The sequence below is a fragment of the Schistosoma mansoni genome, chromosome 1 (genome assembly GCF_000237925.1).
Source record: "Schistosoma mansoni strain Puerto Rico chromosome 1, complete genome".
NCBI classification, from domain to species: Eukaryota; Metazoa; Platyhelminthes; class Trematoda; order Strigeidida; family Schistosomatidae; genus Schistosoma; species Schistosoma mansoni.
In genome coordinates, this window is record NC_031495.1 from 12916646 (window position 1) to 12939985 (window position 23340).

The 23340-nt window shown below is 33.9% G+C and overlaps 1 protein-coding gene across 1 annotated transcript in view; it reads right to left on the minus strand.

Annotated features, from left to right (window-relative positions):
* The window catches only part of Smp_159740, a gene marked incomplete at both ends in the record, with an annotated part of 70179 nt that extends 67491 nt beyond the window's left edge, over positions 1-2688 (minus strand). Inside the window, one exon of the mRNA XM_018793300.1 lies at positions 2629-2688. Coding sequence (XP_018647826.1) covers positions 2629-2688 — 60 coding nt within the window. The remainder of the gene's footprint in view (positions 1-2628) is intronic.
* Positions 2689-23340: the final 20652 nt, after the last annotated feature.

The window sequence follows — 23340 nt, forward strand, 5'->3', positions numbered from 1 at the left end:
ACGGAATCACAGATATATATGTACATATATTCTAGAATTAAAGTATCATATATAAGACATATGGTGAGAAATAGTCATGGTAACTAAATTGATCAGAAAACTTTAATAATTAAATACAGATAGGAGATACTGACAGTTCAAAAAAAACATTTTTTTTAAAAAACATATTTTTTTTAATAACCACCATTTGAATGTATATTAAAGAGAGAATTTCTTAAGAGATTGAATATTTGATTCTGAATCAAAATTTATTACTATTATATAATCTGATCACTTAATGAAAATAATTTTATTTATAAAATAACTTGTAATACTATGGTGTGGGTTACTGATATCCACACAAGTAGTATATGATGATGGTCAGGTCTAGAATGTATTTCAGAAGAAGATTGGTAAGGAGAGAACGGGAATGTCATGCAGTTGATACGAAAATGCATGAAAAATTATAATTGGAGACTATGGACGGATATTTGCAGAAGGAACAGCCAAATTGAGACAATTGATTGTTGTTTTGCAAATTAACTGTTCACTATATGGTTCTCATATTTTAATAAGATATTCTGTAATATTGTGTTAAAATACATTCGATCGTCCCCACTCGTGTTCTTGTTCACTACAATACTATTTCAAATGATGAGATAGAAAATTGTTGAATGGATCTCCGACATACATGATATAAATGAATAACCTAATGCATCTTTCATGAATTGGTAACTAAAACTTAATTTTTTTTAATGAAGATAAAAATCATAGTAATGATTGAGGTTAGAGTTATTTTCAAGTTCTATATTAACTACATAAATAAAGTGTGGTGAAACTAGCATAAGCGGATCACTTAACAAGAACAGAATTAAACAATAGAGGGTATTACGTTAATTTTAGAATGTAAGAATAAAAATATTATAGAAAGAGATAATAATTAGAAACTGAACAGATAAATCGATGAAAAAAAAACGAAAGAAAGATTGAACAAGTTACCTATCAAGGGGGAAAAATGTCAATACCTACATTATATGTTGTAAAACGGTTTTGTGTGTATAAATGGAAGAAAGAGTCAATGGTAAATAGAAAATTAGAAAGATTTTCAAGGTGAAATATAAAAAATGTCATGAGTATCTGAGGTAAAAACCTATTTTCAGACTACCTCTTAAGTTTGATTATACTTAAGGTCTTTATTATATTTTCAGTATTAACAGGTATGGCAGAATTAAAAATGTGACCATCTTTGTTACAGTTACACATTGTAGTAAAAATTGTAATAAAAAAACAACAGTTTACCATATAGACTTAATAATACCCCCCATCCAACCTTTACTTATTCGAAATTAAAAGTATAATAATAAGTTACTAATACATTTGCCGTTTCATTTTTGTAAGTCATTTGTTTGTTTGTTTTTAACGAATACAGAACTAGAAATTATCAACCATTTACTTCCGTGTTTTCTGAAGTGATTTGCGTGGTTAGAAACTAGTTATTTTTTTTATCATGACCTATTATCTTCTAAAATCACAAGTAATGAAGTGTGATGATCATTAAACAGCTCTTTTGTACGATTATGGAATCTTTCAGAAATAAAAACCAACAGCCCCTTACATACTAGTAAACATGAAACCTTTAGGTTTGACTGCGAGCATTATGGGACAGAACCGTTAGAAAGGACTTTAACACCTTACATGTTTAGCTTACGTTCTTGATGAGTTATTATATAACGGATTTCTAAGTTGTTATTACTGAGTAATGAAGAATCTTTAAACCATATAAATCTCTGAGAAAAAATATACCTGAGTAAAATAATAATCATATTCTTACTGAAAACTGACTTCAAAATGAATTTCCTGAGATTCTAGTTCAAAGTTATAACTACTGAAGTCAAGAGTGATTCACATAGAGCCAAGCGAAGACGTTCTTGATGGGAATTATCCCCAAACATTAATGATCTATTTTAGGTAGTTAAAGGCAATTTCGACTTACATTTTTGTCTTCGTTATTTGTTTACAGTATCAGTAAATATTTAAATATGAATTAGCAATCTGGTTACACAACCTGTATCACTGCTCTAATAACCTCCCCTCCCAAACGACCTATTAGTCTGCATAAGACATTTTTAAGTTAACAAAAGTTAATGCTCTTAAAGTGTTACATTTTTGGCAATACAATTAGCTAATAAAACTTTTCTAGACCTCCGACAAGTTTTGCTTATGTTATCTACTATTCTTAGCTTCTGGTTAGAATTTATTAAAACCTATATTTCAGTATGATTAAAATGCTCATTCAAGAATTTAGCAAAAAGACGAATATAACCTCTAGACCACAGAGCCGGCGTGCAGCAGTTTAAATGTGTAACTTTAATTAATATATGATACTGCCCGACTATCTTTCATCTTCAGTGGGTAGCTGCCTCCCATACTTGATCGGAGTGGTAGTCCAGTGCCTCCAGGTTTTCAGTATTGATCTAGATTAGATCAGTTTAGGTTTTCCTTAGGAGCGTTTTAGTGACGTTAGTCTAGTGATAGTCACATAAGAACAAAGAAACAAATTTTAAAGTTATGTAAAAATGCAATAGTGAAAGAAAATCCAGAAAAAAATTTCAATGTATGTGGATAAATCAGAGTTATATTATAACCCACTCTTGTATGACTTATATTGAATTTCAGGGCAGAGAGAAATGTATAAACTTGTTGAGACATCATGGTTAACTTTAACAGAGTTATTCAAGTCAATTTGATGTCCAGTGGTAACCAAGTAACTCATAATGACCCTTAAGTGTCTTTCGCTAGATCAGATTGGATGGCATTGTGAAATACGATGACAGGCTTGTCGAGTTGTACATTAGAGATTTTTGAATACAATTTTTTTTCTATTTATAAAGAGGTCTCTGATAGAAAATCTTGATAAATCCAAATAACTCCCAAAAATCTCAAGATCTATCTCAGGATCTATAGTTAATGTAATTATCTAGTATATTGTTTTGAAAACAACGTATTCAAACAAGCAGTTTCCTTCGAAACTGATTATTCACGAATTCATTAATCAAACAGAGGTTATTTCCTCTGACTAAATAAGAAAAACACCCATATCCGCTAAATATTTCACTAGTTCTGACTGACATTTAATATATTTATAATTTATTTTATTTACTAAAACATAAATATTGGTACAAAGGGGCACCAGATATATATACGCCACACAAATCTCATTTGATTTGTATGGGGGCTGTGACACTGTCCGTGTGCCTAAATCGAGGCAAGTGGTTTTCTTAGGGGGCCACACCTCGAGTCTTTGACCCAAAGATCTGATCCACAAGGCAGTGGAGCATCGTAAGGAGATGCAGTCCCATGGTAGCCGGTGATCAACGATTGGTTCGTACGCCATTTGTTCCCTCAGGGTACTGGAGCTCATGTACACCATTGGTTTGGAATCAGGGTTTTCCAACTCCCCTAGGTGGACTCGCCTTGTCCACCAACCCGGTTATAGAGCCGGATATTCGCTTTTCGTTCTCTCAATTTTGTAAACAACAGTAATGCCACGAGAAGGCAGTGAGTAAGACTTCCCTGGCAGAGGCTGTATACACATGTCTGTGCGGGAGCATTTCGAGAAGGAGAGCGGACTCTCCCCACTCTCGGCCGTACCAGGGCATTCAAACAATCTAACTTCCTTTACAGAAACAAAGCAAGGTTTAGTCTCAAATTTAAATTAAGTTCAATGTTTAAATGGTTTAGTTCGAGTTTCATTGGAAACACTAACACATGAACATAGAGGTATACAGTTAATGAGTTCTATGCAAGATGAATTGTTGAGTTGTATATGACTTTACTTTGAGGTAAATAAAAAAAGTGAATTTTGAAAACATAACGTATTTTCTTACATAATTGGAAAGATTTAAACAATAATTATGTAATCAAAATATCGTTTAGAAACTAACATAAATATAGTCAAGGTTTTACATCCTTTTTATTAAGAATGTAAAAAATAAATTAAATCACCATTCGATACGACTAAATCAGACAATGTACAACTAACATGAATGAGTACAATAATTCTAAAAGTATTTGGTTCAATAAAATTTACATTAAATTCTGTAGTGGTTTGAATAGCTTAACCAAATTTTCTGATAGAAGAATAATGAAATACTTTTCAACATACTTTAGATTACTAAAGAGAAAAATGGTTAAGATCATGAGTCAATTGAAGCTAGACAACCCATGGAAAACTTGGAAGCACTGGACGGCCGTTTCATCCTACTATGGGACCCCTCAGAAGTGTGCACCCACGATCCCGTCTCGCGAGATTCGAATCAATGACCTATCAATCTCGCGCGCGACCGCTTAACCTCTAGACCACTGAGCAGGCCAGCATCCAACGGTGTTAATGTCTAACTTCAACGACCCATGAGATTGAACGACACATCTATCATTGTCTTCAATGAGTTACTATCTCATAACAGACATGGTTGAACTCCATTGGTCACTGCTTCTCACTCGAACTCCAGGAAATACCTCTTGAAGCCAGTCACTAGTGAGCATATGTTGATTAATATCAGAAGGGGTCTTTGTGGATATCATAGTAATTTCAATAGTTGAGATCATGAATCAATTGAAGCTAGACCACCAAGGAAAACCTGGAAGCACTGGACGGCGGTTTTGTCCTATTGTGGGACTGCTCAGCAGTGCTCATCCACGATTTACAGTTTTGTAAATAAAAGCTAAAAATTATATTATATTTATTTTTATTATATTATTATATTATTTATTATATTTATTTATTATATTATATTTGTTTGTAATTAAGGAAGTAATATAAATTTTCTTCTAAATGTACTAAATAATTATTTAACCTCTAAATAGAAGAAAATTTCTAATTTATCATTTATATCAATAATCAGTTAAATAATCTGAAGCTGACTTTCACTGTTAACTGATACCAGTTAAGCGTACGCATGGCCAAGAGATAGGTCCTGGGTTCGAATCCCACTGGGTTTGATCGTGGATGTGCACTGTTGAAGAGTCTCACAATGAGACGAAACGGCCGTTCAGTGATTCCAGGTTTTCCATGGTGGTCTAACTTCAATAGACTCATGAATTCGAACACAGAATTACTAAAATCTCCACAAAACCCCCTTCTAATAATTCAATTTTTACTTAAAAATATGAAATCTTCGTATTTTTCATTAAAAATAGCTCAGTATCCACGATATGGTCAGATCGATTTCACGTACAATGATAGTTTCAGATGACGAAATTATTATTCACTTAATAATTATCCTTTAAAGAGCAAAGTTGGTCAAAATATCTGTTGGCATTCAATAACTTTAGAAATAACACAAATAAACATTTTATTTTGATTGTCTCATATTCTGTAACTCCAAAGAACTAAATTCACCTTGAAATGATAAGAAGTTATAAGTAATTTGAAGTTAACGATGTCAATAGAGTTCTTTTATACGTTGTATAGATGGAAAAAAAACTCATTTTGATTAGGAATTTATAAGGAAACATTACAAGGTTTATATACTCTTCTTCTTCTCCCTGTATATTGTAATATTACCAGAAAAATCATTGTTTACAAAAAAGGAGTAAACTATTGTTAAAGTGAAAAAATCTGTCATACTTTAGTGTCGTATAGCCATTAAATTTCATCATTAATGATAAGATTATCATAGAAATTGTCTAGACCTAAACAATATTTAAGTCATATCGTTTAAAATATTCAGAGTTGATAATTTATCTGTGTAGCTGAAAGATTAAAACTGATAGTTGGTAATATGCATTTACTCCTACTACCTGTTATTCATTACGTTATAGTGTATGGATATTGTACTGTTCGTGGATTTGTCAGGATTAATCCCCTGAATTAATGTGAACAGTGGCTCCAGTGACTTCTACACTCGAAAATCAGTTAACCAATGAATTACCTAAATGAATAGATCAAAAGCCATTTTCAAAATAAATGATCATGAGATATCGCACTTTCTTTTAGGTAATTTACTGCCCAACGAAATCAAGACCTAACTATCAGCCTCAGGTTTAGCCTTCCTTATCATTTTATTCACTAACATAATTAAAAGTCATACATATTGAATCAAAAATTTATTATAAAAAGTGCTTAATCAAGATACAGTTTAAACTACTGAATAACTTCAGTTAGACAACTATTTAAATCTAGGGAATACTAGATAGTTGTTTCGTCCTAGTATGAGATACATTGGCAGTAGGAATCTAACTTTAGAACTTTCAATCTCTCTGTGAGAGCTTAAACTCCAGACCTATGAGCTAGAGTCAAACAGTATACATACTTAACTTCAGTCAGTTTGTGATATTGTCCAATTAACTTCTAATGCTACTGGTGAATAACTATTTCAGATATGACGTGATTGATATTCCACTAGTCATGACCTCCCACTAGAACTTCTGATATGAACTACGAAAATTCAACAATATTCACTAGCATAAGTGTGTTAATTTAATTAATAAATAGTTAATAAATAATAAGTTTATTATTACAACCTTGGAATCATAAATAATAAATACGTTAACCTACGAAATAAGAACAAGATAAACTAGCTGTTTTCATTAAAAAAAACTATTTTGCATAGTTACCATTGACATCATTAATTAAAATAGGATTAAAATAACCTATTAGTTGTTTCTTTTTTTCTTTTAAATCATAAAAGGACAGTAATTAAATAGTCATTAGTAGATATATGCATAAATAAAACAATAAGTAATATTATAAAGAATTAGGATTGATTAAGACATAAGCAACATAATAAGAATATAAAATGACAAAGGACATTATGGTTGACAAATATGTTTCTTTTAAAACATTTATTTATATTTGCATAGTTGAAAGCGTGAGTCAATTGAAGCTAGACCACCAAGGAAAACCTGGAAGCATTGGACGGCCGTTTCGTCCTATTGTGGAACTCCTCAGCAGTGCGCATCCACAACCTCGCCTCGCGAGATTCGAACCCAGGATCTATCAGTCTCGCGCGCGAGCACTTGACCGATAGACCACTGAGCAGGCCAGCATCCAACGGTGTTAATGTCTAACTTCAGCCGAGCAACGAGATTGAACGACACATCCACTATTGTCTTCCATGAGTTACTATCTCATAACAGACATGGTTGAACTCCATTGGTCACTGCTTCTCACTCGAACTCCAGGAAATACCTCTTGAAGCCAGTCACTAGTGAGCATATGTTGATTAATGTCAGAAGGGGTCTTTGTGGATATCATAGTAATTTTAATAGTTGAGATCATGAGTCAGTTGAAGCTAGACCACCAAGGAAAAAACCTGGAAGCACTGGACGGCGGTTTTGTCCTATTGTGGGACTGCTCAGCAGTGCACATCCACGACCTCGCCTCACGAGATTCGAACCCAAGACCTACCAGTCTCGCACCGTCCAGTGCTTCCAGGTTTTCCTTGATGGTCTAGTTTTAATTGACTCATGCTTTCAACTATGCAAATGCTGAATCTCTACAAAAACCCCTTCTGATTTATTTATATAACAATATTGAGTTGATATAAACTAATTAATATCATTCAATAGTTAGCTATTACGTAATAACGAATAAACAAAAGTGATAGAAATAGACTATAAATTATAGGTATGATATTTCTTCCTTCCTTTCTTCTTTTTCTTTCTTTTAAGCATAGAAAAAGAACAATTTTATAGAACTATACACCTATCCAGGTAAAAGCTCATTAGACTGTAATAAGTTACAACTGTTTCATAGAAATATGGTTTTTTTCCAAGAAAATGTTAATTTTTTAATTAAGAAGAACTTGGCTGGAAAATAATCTCTTTCTTCAAGTAATTACTATCCTGTTAACTGTTAATTGCTTATAGATGTAATGCTTTCTTTCTTGGAATGAAATTTTGTTCCTGTCTACTGAATGTAAACAATTTTTTGATCGATATAAATGAGAATAATATTTTTGTAATATCCCAATGAGTAGAAAAATTAGATTTTCTGACGTTTCGTGACTCAGTGTAAGCCACCTCTTCAGAGAACAACTTTTTTAATTGACATTAAAGTAGACAGATATGATGTGAATTTATTTACTAGATAAATAGATATTATCAACTTTGAAATACACTTACTTATTTACTTACGCCTTGTGCCCCTGATGGAGGAGCATAGGCTACTCATCAGCATTCTCCATCCAACTCTGTCGTTGAATGTAATATACTAATTTTGATAAAATACCCTTTGTATATTGTCAAAATAATCTCTTCTAAAAACTTTATATTAATTGGATACCGATCTATTTAAAAAAAAATCTAGTCAAATCTATATATCACTATAGTTTCACAAAGGATAATATGATTGGAAAGCTGATCTTAATGAAATAATCTTCAACTAGTACAATGATGATACTTATCATTTGTATTTAACTAACTGATCATGGTCACTGGAATACAATCAAGACAAATTACTGTATTTCTCATTTTTACAAACTTTTCAACTCATATGAGAATATAAACCGTTCTATTGGAAATTTTAATCAAATTAATTGACATCTGAGAATGATATGGACTTGTATCAGTAATTGTCGTAAACAAGGCACGAATTCTGTCTTCATTATTCTTAATGGTAATTAATTTTTAACCATTTTGTGTTATGGTAGAGATTTGTAGCTCAGGTGGGTGATTTAGATGTAGGTTTATTCTCTGAGCTGGATGGTTTGTTCGTGGAGCTTTCGTCGTCCTTCTGAACAACATCATCAGCACAAACTTCGGGTGTTAGTTTTTTTAACCATTTTGACACTTTGATCATAATTTTAAATCTTCAAATTTACAATTGACGAAATGTTTTGAAGAATTAATTGATCTTATTATGTATATTAACCTTTTTACTGTTTAACACAGATATCCAAATGAATGTATAACTAAATTTACATCATTATACACTTCGTTTATAATAAGGCAAAATATTGAGGTCTTAGATAAAAATTTGTATCTTAATGTGAATTCTTTTGTCCTTTTCTATAAGAATCTATAACAATTTTATACATATACTTGAATGAATGATCTTTTGAATAATACCATTTCAAGACGCCTGTTAAACATCTGATCTATTATATCCTAGTGATAATGAAAATACGGGTAACTTCTAGGACCTAATAATGGACGATTATTCTATACATATACTTATTGTTTGTCTATTGATCAATTAGATTGTGTATATCTATATTCATCTTATTATAAGCTTCATTTCGACCTATGGATCATTATTATACGAATTACTGTCCCTAAATTATATTCAGTTTATTAATTATTGTCTCCCACGTTCACAGTCACATTCGGCCTGATCTTGTACAAATATCATTTTCTATCTTATGGTGTTGATACAGTCTGTCTGCCTGGTATGTAAACCGAGTATGCTTGAAATAAATGATTCGCATAGCAGAAGCTGCAATTGGTGTTCTGGACTCAATTGGAAGTACTAGGAGGACAAGGGACCAATAAGGACGATAGACTACTCATACTGATCGAACGTCATTGATTTGTCACAATGGTAAGATTGGAAGAGTCATATTTCGATTGGCGGATAACTCACGTGATAAAAAGCCGGACATAAAATCATAACACATTGTCATACGCCCTTGTTCTTGATCAGTGATAGGTTTGGTTATTCCAACCTGATTAAAACTAATCCTTAAAGGCACATAACTTCCTAATAATAATATACCGTTACTACATTTAATTACATTTAAAAAATATATAACATCCGACATGAAAATTAATATGATTCATCAGAAATACAATCAACAAGTACTGAATAGAATCAACTATGTAACTGATAATTTTCATTGATAATTACTGATAAAAATGATCGTAATTCGATCTCTTTCCATTCACTTTGCAAAAACTAATTTTACACATAAAAATAATAATAATGATAATGTAACTTATTTTCAACAGTAGTCATATTCATGTTACAAAATAACTTCACATGTTTTTCACATGACTACTTCAAAGAAGATAAAGAAGTAGAATATGAAGAATATACAAAAAAAAATTATTATTCTTATTTCCATTGTATATAGAAGGGTAATAAATTATTTATCGTTTGCCAACAATGTTACCATATATATAACTATCATTTTAAAAAACCCTTGCATTGATGAATACTTCATAACTGATGATGTCATAAACACAAATTACTATTATTATTACTATTCGAATAAGAATTATCGAAGTAAGAGTCAAAAACTTAATACTTACTAGTGAAGTGTTTTTTTCTTGTTAACCAGGTAGAATGAGTAATGTTAAAAGAAGATACTTTTGTTTACTATTGAATTATAGAACTATCAAGAGGGAAAACAGGATACTTATTTTATAAACAAAGATAATGTGAAAGAATTGACAGTCATATTTTTGAGTGCTGTGAAGCTGTTTTTTTGATTAGGCAAAGAAGTTAATAAATCTGTAGATATTACTATTCTTTCTCATCTGATAAACACTAGATATAATATAAAGATAAAGGGAGTTTCTCGGTACCATACCAACGCCTGAGTAACTAGCCGAAAATGTAAAGATTAAGTGTCCATCACTTGCTAGAAACCATCGAAATCAACTTGAAGGAATATAACTTGTGTGTACAAAAGTTATGTATCCAACCTCTTTGTTAACTGCAATTTATGTTAGGATCCTTAACTTTTCAAGACAATCGTATTTTACAGTACGTAGTATGAAATTAAAAAACACTTGTGATCAAATACTAGTAGCCTAAAAATGATTTCAACCTTCAGAGCTCATGTTTTATATAAACTTAGAGTGAAATAGTGAAAACTGATGTTCATTATTCTGCGGAGTTTTAAAAGTACTTGTTTTAATAGTGTGAAAGATTGTCATTCTATAAGTATCGACTTTGTTAATACTGGGTTTTATTCACTAAGACAGTTTATAATATGCCCTTTCGAATAACTTCAAACTAATAAGAATTATTCAGATAAGTGGCTTTGGATACAGACTACTCAGCCGTTTTGTTAACGGGTTATAGATTGGATTGTGTTGGGGCGCTAGAGGATACTTGGGGAAGACTAGAATTTTCGTATGTAAAAACTATAAATATATTAGGCTTCTTCTTATCTGTGATTTTCTACTTCCATCTAACCTTGTCATTTGGAATATAATTATGTTTCTGCTCAACCGTTTTCTGATTTAGAAACTTATCGAGTGAATTAGTTTCCAAGAATACTAAGCAATGAGAGTAGCTGGATCGTAAAAATAGGAATTCATAATGGTGGTGACGGGATGAGATACGAACCCACGAGATGAAACCCCAATGGATTACCGATCCCGAACTAAGATTAAGTGTCTATTGCCTGTCGCCCAGTTTTCCTACATCCAATATTCGTTAGTGATGATAATAAGTTTTACGAAAAATCACTTTGTTATCACTTCTTTTCCTGTTTTCCTTATTCTCAAATGTTGCATAACAAATATCAGTTGGTCGCAAAAATCTGTCTACAAACTTGGTACTGAATCGAGTAGGATGAATATACCTTAACAAAAGTTTGGTAATCTCATACTTACCTAGTACATAGTTCCATTGAAATGTATTATAGTCGTATACTTTTTGATACTTTAGTTAGAAATATTGCACAAAACTATAACAAGAAAAAACTACACGGCAGTAAAATCTAGCATTGTGCTCTTCAAAACCATGAAATTCCTAGGTGAGAAAGGTTCTCAACTGAACTGAAAGTATACATAAACTCCTATAAAGATTGGATTTCTAATATAAATATGGATATTCAGCTGCTGAAGTAGTGATCAAAGGTAATAAAACGTATTCGTGCACTCTTGCAAGAAATGTCCACCATTTCACTTGTATAAAGAAAATTGTGTAACCAGAGTATTCTTCCAATCTCAATAAAACTTTTAATTAGCCATACACAGTACAAACCAGCATTTTACTAACTAAATACTCATGTCTTAGTTCAATAAGGAAGTGACCCTTTCCTCAGGTTTCATTTACTAATAAATTCGGCTTTAGAATGAAATATATTGCATCCAGTGTATAAAACATGATGTTTTTTAATATCAGTCAATGTATTAGAAATGTCTTGTTAAAGGTAAAACAGCTTTAAATAGTAGTAACAATAAGACTGGCATTATGGGAAAAATTTCCGACAAAATTTTGCATTTGAAAAAAATTAAAAGTGATATCAGTTCGTGATATGAATACCTTGAAACTACACATAAAATGGTTACAAAATCCGATTAATTAGCCGATGTTATAAATAATCTTAACACAAACGAAATTGAATGACATACATATACTGTATGGTGTTACACCCAGGGATTCACAACTTTCAGCAGTAAAATAACTACATAATGGTTAAAAATACGTATATTTAATACTACTCAACCGACTACTACACAAAATTTACTGTTTTCTAAAAATGTGATGTAATGGTTTGAGTGAGTATAGAGATATTGTCTGACATTTAATTACACTGAAAGAAATATAACTTATCTAACTAACAATTTCAAATTAAATGGTGGAAATAATGATATGGCTATTAACTTGGTGCTTTCGTATTCGGGACCGAAATCACAAGGCTACTTGACAAGTAAGTTAGAAATTATATGATATGTATTCTAATTAACAGCAATATTTCAAATTAAAAACAACTAAGGATTTAAAAACTGGTTAGTGATTGGGTAGAAAACAACTTAACTCCATGTATTCTATGAATCAGTTAAGATATTTACAGTTTTTATTAACAAAAGCGTACTTTCTAAAGATTAAATAACAGGGTAAGGAATGTTAGCCATGAGTGTAAGTCACAAATCGGTTTAAAATGAAGTGGTTGATGTGATGGATGTTTGATAACAATACAAAATAAACAAAACAGTCATTTGAACTTTTACTGCCAAATTTGTGACGAATACATTCTTTGACAAATTTTGGATTCATTTGAAAGTTCACTTGACCTAACAATCAAAAACAATATTCTGTTCACCGCTTTTTTCACTTAGTCTGAATAAACATTGGCAGAGAGAATAGATATAATTGGCAAAACGGTATAATAGTATGTTAGTTCATCATAATCAAGCGTTATGATACTGTAGCAACACCCGACGATTGATAATAACAGCAAATTTACTGGGACTAAATATTAGATAATAATAATAACTAAAATGGATTGAGACAGAAAATAGATAAGTGATTATAAATTGTTGATTATATACAATAAAACACTGAGCAGATGAATCGATTATATTAAAGCTAGTAATACTATCTAAATTATTCTTAGTTCCACCCAGAAAAACACAGTTTAATGGGTGAATTGTCAAATAAGTGACTAAAATCAATAAGAGTTCAGCCACTGTCTCCTTACTAATAATCATAGTTTCCGGTGCAACATAGTTAATTTCAATCAATTTCGGAAAATATTTGCCGTTGTATGTTTTTTTGTTTTTTATTTATCATATATTGGATGACACTTATCAGATACTTTATATCACAGAAGTAGTACTTTAATTTTAAAGGATACCCTTTAAAAAACCAACTTTCTTGAAAAGTTCGATTGAAGTCTAAAGGAAGAAAAGTGTAATCCTAAGACGAATAATCAGATAAATATTTAGTAGCTGATTAGATTCCTTCACACAACATGGGAAACGATACCACAAGTAGTTGTATGTGACTTGATGCCTTATGGCATGTAATCACCATAACCAACTAACTTGCGTACATAATGAGTAATTCGTGTAATTTGGTGCCCCACACGATCTTAACCGTAGTAAATACAATAATATTTTCAGAATACGATGAATTCGTTGTATTTAGTTATCTTCTCTTCAGCCATGTACAAACTAATAAGTTTAATTATTTGCAGTTATTAACACAATGTTACAAAACAAATTGTCGACCAACAATAGATGACTTTCTCGGATTTTAAAAAGCGTTAAAGATTAATGTGCTTAAAACTTATTAACTTGTATGTAATGGAAGAAAGGGTGATGAAATTTAGTTAGCTTATCTTACTCTTTAAACGTTATAGCTCTCACTTTCTTTAACTTATGGGCATTGTTGTTTGATATTTTGTCATGCTTATTAAAGAGCCTTTTTCTTACTGCTAAACGTTGAAGGTAAAGAGTTCTCTTTAAATTGTTAATGAAAATGGGAACATTTATCAATGAATATGATGAATGATACCTTTTTGCTCATCTTACTTCTATTAAATGTAATCAACAGAATTTTGTTTCATGGTGTTCGAAGTACTAATCACTTATACTGACAATCAAGACACTCTATTTTTCTAGTAAATGTTAATGGATCGAATAATGTGTTCATCTTGTATAAAGCAATATAATCACAACTACGTTGACGAGGGCTCCATAAACATTTACCTCACATTTGTTGACAGCTTCGATAAATAGGTAAAGCTTTTACATAACAAAATAATTATATCCATGATATTCTGACCGAAACTGATACATTTACATGGCTTTCAAGCTTAAATATCGTAATGACCCGATCGCGCTAGGTCAGTTGAGATAATTTTGTCTTCAGGTCCAACAATCCCAAGCAGACCGGCTGAGGAACTGTGGGACCAAAATCAGTTACGCGAGGTTCGAAGACGAAGTTGTACAACCAGCTTTAGAGAGGTGTAATGACAGTAAAATGTTTTTCTCTGATAACTAGTAGCTACAGAAGTGTTATCCACGCACAAAAAAGGAGTTAAAAACACTCGGCTCTTAAGACATCACTTTGTATAGCCCTTCCGAACTCTGTCTCCGACAGTAAGGCCTCTTGAAGTACGAAGCTAACGAATTACAAACCTCTCACGAAAAGCTAATGTGTGATCGGCCTCAAAAAATTATTTCTTAGGCTCTGCCACCATATTTTCGGTTTGGAACGACTGTTACCAGTCCATTTTAATTTTAAGGTAGCCCAAGAAAACAAACCTTTCTGCAGTGTGAGCGACAGGAAGGTGATATCAGCCTTCGTATCTGTAACATCACAGGAAATTCTCTTGTGGCGACTGATCTAACTATTTGTATCAGTTACTTGGGTTTTACCGACTAACAAGTGAGACGGCCTGAAGTGTTGGTGAAGGCAATTGTAACCAAGAACCAAGCCTTGTGGTCAAATACACGTAAAGGTTTTAAGATTTTGGTTTGTAAGTAATTTTTGTGATCGTTTCTTCCTATAAACTCCCATCTACTTTGTATATGTTTACTTACGGGTTTAAACCCAATTCAGCATTCATATTCACCAATTTGTTTCAATTACAAAAATACTTTTATCATTAGTTATGACCTATATTACGTTATTTTCACAAACACATTCTTTATCTTTATTAAAACTCATTAGGCAACAAAGTAAAACTTTCGGTAAATCTGCTACTAATATTTCTCTATCAGGTCAACATTTGACACCAAAATGCTGACGATAAATGATGACTACTTTATATATGACATTTTAAATTGTCAGAGACTAGATTGTATACCAAATAAGACTATGACGCAGACAAAAATACACGGTTTACGTAAACCAACAGCAATCATACAAAATGCAACCAAACAGTCTGCAGTGTTTTTATTATGTGATAAATTTGTATCGCAGTTAAGAATGAATGGCCTATCCTGTTCGCTGATTTAACAAAAGAGGCACATTAACCGGCAAAACAATCAGGAATCATTTAAAAATGACCTAATCCTTGTTAACCGATAATAGATGCATTTCGAAACCATAGTGGCAAAAATTGTAAGAGGTAAGATCAGTATCTAAATGCCAGCGGCAAACCTTTTTCTGATGCCAATTCACGGTTTATACTGCAAGGTCAGTTTGAGCAGATAATTGTTTAGCGGTTGGATAATAAGGAGAATGGTCAGAAATTCTGAAATTCCTAACATTGATATGCCTGCTCCTTGTGAACAAACAAAAGTTTAACCTAGCATCTTGAATGAAATGTTCTCTAAGCCTAATTCTCTGGATTAAAGATGTTTCGATTTTTAACAACAGCTCTGTTGATATCATTATATGTATATACTTGAAACAGTTCAATATTGAACTGTTGTATATATATCCAGGCCCATTAAGAGTACAGATAATAACAGTGCACAAAAGGGCCAAAAGATACCAAAATACCCACTATAAACTAACCTGCAAAATGTATAAGATCATCAAAATACAAATTCCTGAAATGTCATCTGAAGGTCTTATTCTTTTTCTACCTAGATTTTTCTGGCATAGCATTGTCACATATAAGGTACTTTTGAATCCAAATGAATCAATAATTTATCAAGAAGGTCTTATCATCAAGTGTTAAACTTCTGGATTAAGCATCAAATAAGTGTAATGCAAATGCCCTGGATTCCAAGTAACGAAGAGAACTTTTGAAAATGTAACAGACTCTGTAAGTAAAAACAGTAATATGTGGTGCATAAAAACAAATTTCTTTTGGCTTTAAAATACTGAAAGATTTGAATAATTTTCGAAAGCGTTCGTCTTTAAATTTACAAAACACTGAAGAATTGATGTATATGTAAAAAATTTCATTTTCGGATATCTAAAATTCTCAAGTTAACTTAGTCCCTAGTAATAAGGATAGTTGGTCGGTGGACTTGTATTAATCTTCAAAGCCTTTTTTCCTGTCAAGGTCCAGCTTTTTCTTGAGGATCAGTGATGGGGCTGATAATACTTGTTCTGGTAAAGCGTCCAAGTCATTGGAACAAAATCATATTATTCTGTGGGAAATTTGTCTTAATTGTCGCAGCTCTATCTTAAAAATGAGACATCGTAAGACCCTACATAAACCTTGAAACTCAATCGCTGTCAAGTGCTGCATACTAAGGGCCCTTGAAAGTCCTTTATTGTGAACCTAAGTGCTGCACCATCGTTAAACATGGAACTATCCATAATGTCAGCGTTTTAAACCGCTTACGTCGAAGAAAACCTTTTCTATGTTGACTTTCCTACTAAACAATCGAAAGACGCAAGCCTCCTAACTACGATGCAGTCCCTGATAGTTGACGACTATGACGGAACTTATCTGATATTTAATAACCACCCTAGAACAACGCATTCTGGAAAAACCATAGATTCTCCAGAAAACCTAAACAACTACCGAACTTAAGGAATTATGTAAGTTTTTGTTTTGTCTCGTTTTCGTTTCTTACAACTGCTTAATTGCACTTCCAGTTTTTTTATTTTTGTGTCAAAAGCAAGAACTTAAAAAGTGCTTTTTAATATTCTTATGTACGTGTACCTATGCTTTTACAAAAGTTTCAAAAAACCTGTTTCAGTGTTCAACTCTTCCCACCGTCGCTTGGCATATATACGCTTATGCGCCGGTTTTTTGCACACTTTGATTGCTTATGCAAGCATGGATATATGTCAACATGCACTCACATTCTAGTTTGTTCTTCTTCAGGATGACTAGAAAAGATGAAACGCTGACGACGGATACAATGAATCGAAGTTTTTCATTGTACATTTTCTGGTTATGTTGTACCACATTGGTCATAACAACAGAGATGGACAACCATATGCTGTCTGACATATGGTTGACATATGTTTACAAACGACAAGCTTCTGGTATTCTATTCGGTTTAGCTGAATTATTTGGATAGCTACATTTGACCTTTAGTGGTAGTGTATTGGTATTGTTTTCCAACCGCACCATTCTCTAGGACGAACATATAATTTCGATAGGGCAGTGTGAAAACGGAGTTAATATATCGAAATTTATAAAAAGTACTAATTGTTTTAAAGAACGTGTAATTTTTGAGATTTGCTTTCAACATGTGACATTTGGAGTAGGTCAGTAATGGTGAATGAGGGAAGAATTAATCGGTATGGCGTGGCTTAACCGTACTGGTGTAGTCATTTTATGTAACTCATACCTTCCCATTATTCTTCGTAAAGTATAGGAACTAGACAACAGAAACTGTTAAAACTCTGCTCACAGGTGCATCGTGAAGACAGTCTTGGCGTTAGGCTTCTTAAAACCCCGAGTAAAAGTCAAAGTATCCCACACCTTTCTCTCTATGGTGGCTCACAATCAAAATGGATCTGTATCGTACCACATCGAGGCAGGCCTGAATTTTTTTTTCTTTTTTGACGCTATGACATAAGAAATAGTGCTACATCGCCTTCATTGTATCTTTCTTTAATTGTTAGATTAATCTGCAGACAACAAGAGCTTACTCACTTACGCCTGTTACCCCTCATGGAAGAGCATAGGCCGCACACCAGAACAAGAGCTTGGAAGAAAGAAAACCCTCTGGTCCGTCCATAAACGAAACGAAAAACGAACCGATGGTAAAACTTTCCGAGATGTAATTGTGAATCACTGTCAGTGAAATATGCTGCTGCTAGACGGCCTGTGTAGCAACAGCCTCAACAGCAGTAGGTATCAATATAAACAAAGGGAAAAGCAAGATTCTCCGATACAATACAGTGTGTACCAATCGAACCACACTTGACGGAGAAGCTTTGGAAGGTGTAAAAGCCTACACATATCTAGGCATAATCGTTGATGAACACGGTGAATCTGATGCAGATGTGAAGGCGCAAATCGGCAAAGCAAGAGCAACATATTTACAACTGAAGAACATTCGGAACTCAAAACAACTGTCAACCAATACCAAGATTAGAATTTCCAACACAAATGTCAAGACAGTTCTACTGTATGGGGCAGAAACCTGGAGGACTACGAAAGCCATCACCCAGAAAGTACAGGTGTTTATCGTTGATTTTATTTTATTAAATAAATGATAAAATCAGCGACAACCTACTGTGGGAGAGAGGACATCAGATTCCAGCGGTGGAAGAAATGAGGAGGAAGCGCTGGAAGTGGACAGGACGCACACTGAGGAAATCACCTAACTGTGTCACAAGACAAGCCCTCACTTGGAATCCTGAAGGCCAAAAGAAAACAGGAAGATCAAAGAATACATTTCGCCGAGAAATGGAGACAGACATGGGAAGAATGAACAAAAGTTGGATAGAACTAGAAAGGAAGGCTTAGGACGAAGTGACTTGGAGAATGCTGATCGGCGGCCTATGCTCCATTGGGGGTAACAGGCGTATGTAAGTAAGCAAGTCAGCTGAATATCAACGAACAATAGCCATCTCGTCCACCAAAGCAGGGATATTTCAAATTTGGAAGACTGATAGATCTACATTGAGTTTCTCAGTGAAATTTGTTGAATTCAGGGATCCCTAATGCGACCTGCTCAGTCATGGCACGTGTGGTAGTGACGTCATAGTCTGCATGCATTTACTTCCCTTGAACATTTTCACTTAATCATCCCACCACTAACGCCTTACCTTATATTGGATTATCTTATGAGAGTGGGAGAGTGCTAAACGACCACAAGACTAATCAAATTTTATCAAAATTGCTAAAACCTCTGCAGGAACGATAGCCACTCACACATTCACTCCTAATTCGATTTCTCACATGATTTTCGAAATCGTCTGTTTATCGCTGTTCTTATTTCATCAAATTTCTTTTTTGCCCGAGGGCCATATTTTGTTACTGTGACAACAACAACACCAATTCGTTTTGTGTTGCTTGTTCTGCCTCGAATATAAAGTTCCCTGTAGTCTGTCTCCTTTCAGTGTTGTTAGCCAGGGTTTTGATGTGTTGTGTGAAAATAAACGTTGCCGATTCCAAAGAGAATCAATCGTATCTGAGGAGCCCGATAGTTTTAGTTTCTTGATTCGTGAATATCATGTTAGGACGGCTCACTAGAACTACAGCGGAGCCCTCAGAGGCCCTAGAGGAGCCGAAGAATTTCATCCAATCGGAACACGCTGGAATGTCACTGACGACAGAGAAAACTACAATGAATATTTCTTTGGAGCACCTAGAAGCTTATGTGGAGCGTCAAGAGAAGCCGTCTGAACAATCTCAAATCAGAATCATGGAAGCCCTTATGCAGAAATTGTGCATATCCCAGCAAAACCCTACTTCCGGTGAATCACAAGTATCCCATACTGATTCGGTCACTAACGCAATCCATGAATTCAATTTTGATGGTGTACCAGGTGTTACTTTTGACTCTTGGTTTAAGAAGCATGAGGATTTGTTCCATATTGATCTCTGCAGACTGGATGACGACCCAAAAGTCAGAATACTTCTAAAGAAACTTGGGATGACGGAACATGAATGCTATAGCGACTTTATTCTTCCGAAGAACCTACGAGACTTTAGTCGTGATGAAACAATTAAAACCCTGCCTCAAATCTTTGGAGAACAGTCATCCCTATTTGATATCCTTTACCAGTGCTTGAAGATAACGAAAGAGCCTTTCGAGTGAGGCGTTTTCTTCCACATTTCGTGCCCTTTCTCTCGTGTTCAGGTTGCTGTGTAGATTTGAACTGGAAGTTACACGAAGAGCTTATGAGCCAAATCTAGCGTTCAGTTAGAAGACTTATCAATCATAAGCCCGTACTGAACCCCAAAAGCAAGATACGACAGATAGCCTACCCACCACATTAGGATCAGTCAGATTGAACGACGATCAATTTCGCGACCTCGATTTATGATTATTGAACTTAAACCTCTCAGTCCCTGATTACTGGAAAACTTTTTGTCAATTTTGGGGGAGTTTTTAGGAAATGCTACAAAGACACAAAAATGTCCCTTAGTCTGGAGTATTTTCTTCAAATTTAATGTTTTTCTGGTGAAATTGTCAGTCTTCTCTAATATTTCTTAAAATTTTCGCCAGAATCTCCAAAAAACTTTGAAAATCTACTTATATTCACTGGCAAAACCCCAAAACTTCTGAGTGCTCTGGGGAAAACCTCAAAGTTTTCTTATTCATCGGAAATCATACGGATTTAAATGAGAAGCACCTGGTATTTTCTTCAGACAATTTCGCGAATTTAATGTTATTCTCAAACAAATACGCCATTTTTCTCAATATCGACACGTTTGTTATCGCAGACACACCTAGCTGGTGTGAATGTTTTCCACGGAACTAAGTGGACGATTATCGAAAGACAATTAAGTGTGAACAGGCAACCACAGTTTATTCACTTAATCGAAGTAGCCATATTTTGCCGGCATTCCCAATAACAAATGCTGTGTGTAAGCATTGCCCCAGTTTAAACATTGATGAATTATAAATTAAAATGTATATCATAACAATGAAAGGTTATACATGCATTTTTTGCGAATCATTTGAATTTTTACATTGTTTTCAATTGCGATTACCTACTTGGTGTGTTCATTCAGTGGAAGTTGAACTTTCGTTCGCAGTGTCCCACAAACAGGGAGGAAACGTTACTCTCCGGAAAATTTCTTGCAATAGCCATGACAAGCCCAGGAAACATTAAGAAGCGTTTTTTCCAATCAGAGTTTGACTAGACGTTTTGCTAGAAACATCACGAAAATGAAAAGTCACATGTAGATGTTCTGATTGGCTGATTACTACACTGCTACTATGTTTAGTAGTATTCTAGAATTTTCAGGAAAACCCAAGGACTTCTAAAATACTATAAAAGCCCTATATTTTTTGCACATAAATTAACCTTTGGAGTGAAGTGCTTCTCGTATATTTTGCGCCTTTTCTCTCGTGTTCAAGTCGCTATGTAGTTCTAGCTTGGAGTTAACAAGACTAGCTCAGGATCCGAGTATAGTGTTCCACCAGCAAGACTTGTCACTAAACGAGCTTTTGTGGAATTTCAGACATCACCACCAATGATCTTTGACAATCCAATGACCTGTAACTTTATGAAGAACTGCCACAACGTACAAAATTACCACAGAGTTTTCATCATTCTGACGCAGCTTGTATAGTAAGCACTTCGCATTTTTCGACAGGACTGCTAGAATCAGGTACTCCTTACTACTGCTATAGCTGTACTTCACGACGATGTATAGGCTTCTTATACAAATAATCAATCTACCAATCTTGCTAGATAGGTAAGTAAGAGTCTGAAGAATAATTCGCATGGTTCTGGTATCATTGTATGACTTGTCGGTATGATACTTAGTATGAGTGCAACATATTTGTTAACAGCAGCTGCAGAAGAAGATTGAAACGGCGGTGAGAACACTTCTGTTTTGGATGAACTACTTTACAAGCATGTACGAAAGGTGTACTTAGCTAATTTTTAAAAGTTCCCAGCCATAATAGTAACTACCGGAAACTCGACTGGAACACACTTGACTACAATTTCAGTAACCCCCAGTTCTTCGAAAGTGTAGTCGTTCATCTTTCGTCTAACAGCCACAGCAACGAATTTATTGTATATGTTTATCACTTCACCTCTTTGGCTTTTCAGCTTTGCACACACAGATAAGTGATACCGTTAGTTCCTTGGCTATCTGGTGGTCGGCTGGAAGCACACAGTTCTAATTGATGACGACTTACCACAGTGAAGCAATACGGTGGATGTTAGCAAGGAAAATCACCCATTTGGATTTGCACGATAAAGAATATATGCAAATGTACTATCATCCCTTTAAACAAAAAATTGCTAGCCACTTACTAAAACTTGCTTCCATTAGCTGTCATTGACGAGGACGTGCTGTCTGGGTTGATGCCATAAACCAACACAATGGCGTTAGGAATCTGCTAAAGTTTTTTATGTAATTATTTGACAACACTCAAACTACTTCTATTCAACCGTAACAGACTGGCATCTGCATGGAGAAATAGTTAGAATAGAGCAGATCAAACACTTGACCTCCAAAAAGGGTACTGTGCTCTCTTGCTAGCAGGCCCCACAGATAACCAGAGAATGCAATTTAAAATATAGTAAATTTTGATCCATATGATCGAATACCTTGGAGAACTCCAAGGGTCCGTAATGCTATGGTCATTCATTTTTATTCGGTAGTGTACTATTTCTCAAGATGGTCAAGAGAACAGCATTATGAGATTTTTCTGGTGAAAATCCGTTCCAAAATCAGCGCCAGAAAATTTGTTTTTCTAAGCCGATTGCCCTTTTTAGCCTCATGAAAATCAAAGAAAATTAAAATTGATTCGTGCTTGGAAAGTTTCATCTTTGACAGTAGTTTCTTCATTGACTTTATACAAATAGCTGTTCGGGTAATAAAAATCGCCTCAAAAAACCTGTCAGCTCTTGTGTTTGATTTTGCTAATTGCAAAATATCACTGAAGAGCACATGAGCTAAATACTTCGTTGTCCTTACCATCCAAGTGACAATAATCCTACATCGGAGCACACACTTTATTTTCAGTATATATGCTGATAAAAAATTAATTTTGACGTAGACAATCTCTGGAAGAGATTTTTATGTTGTAGTACATAATGATTATAATTTCTTCTCAGGCAGCGATAAGTTATATGAGGGACCCCAGTTAAAAGATGAGATGTAAGTTTTGAAA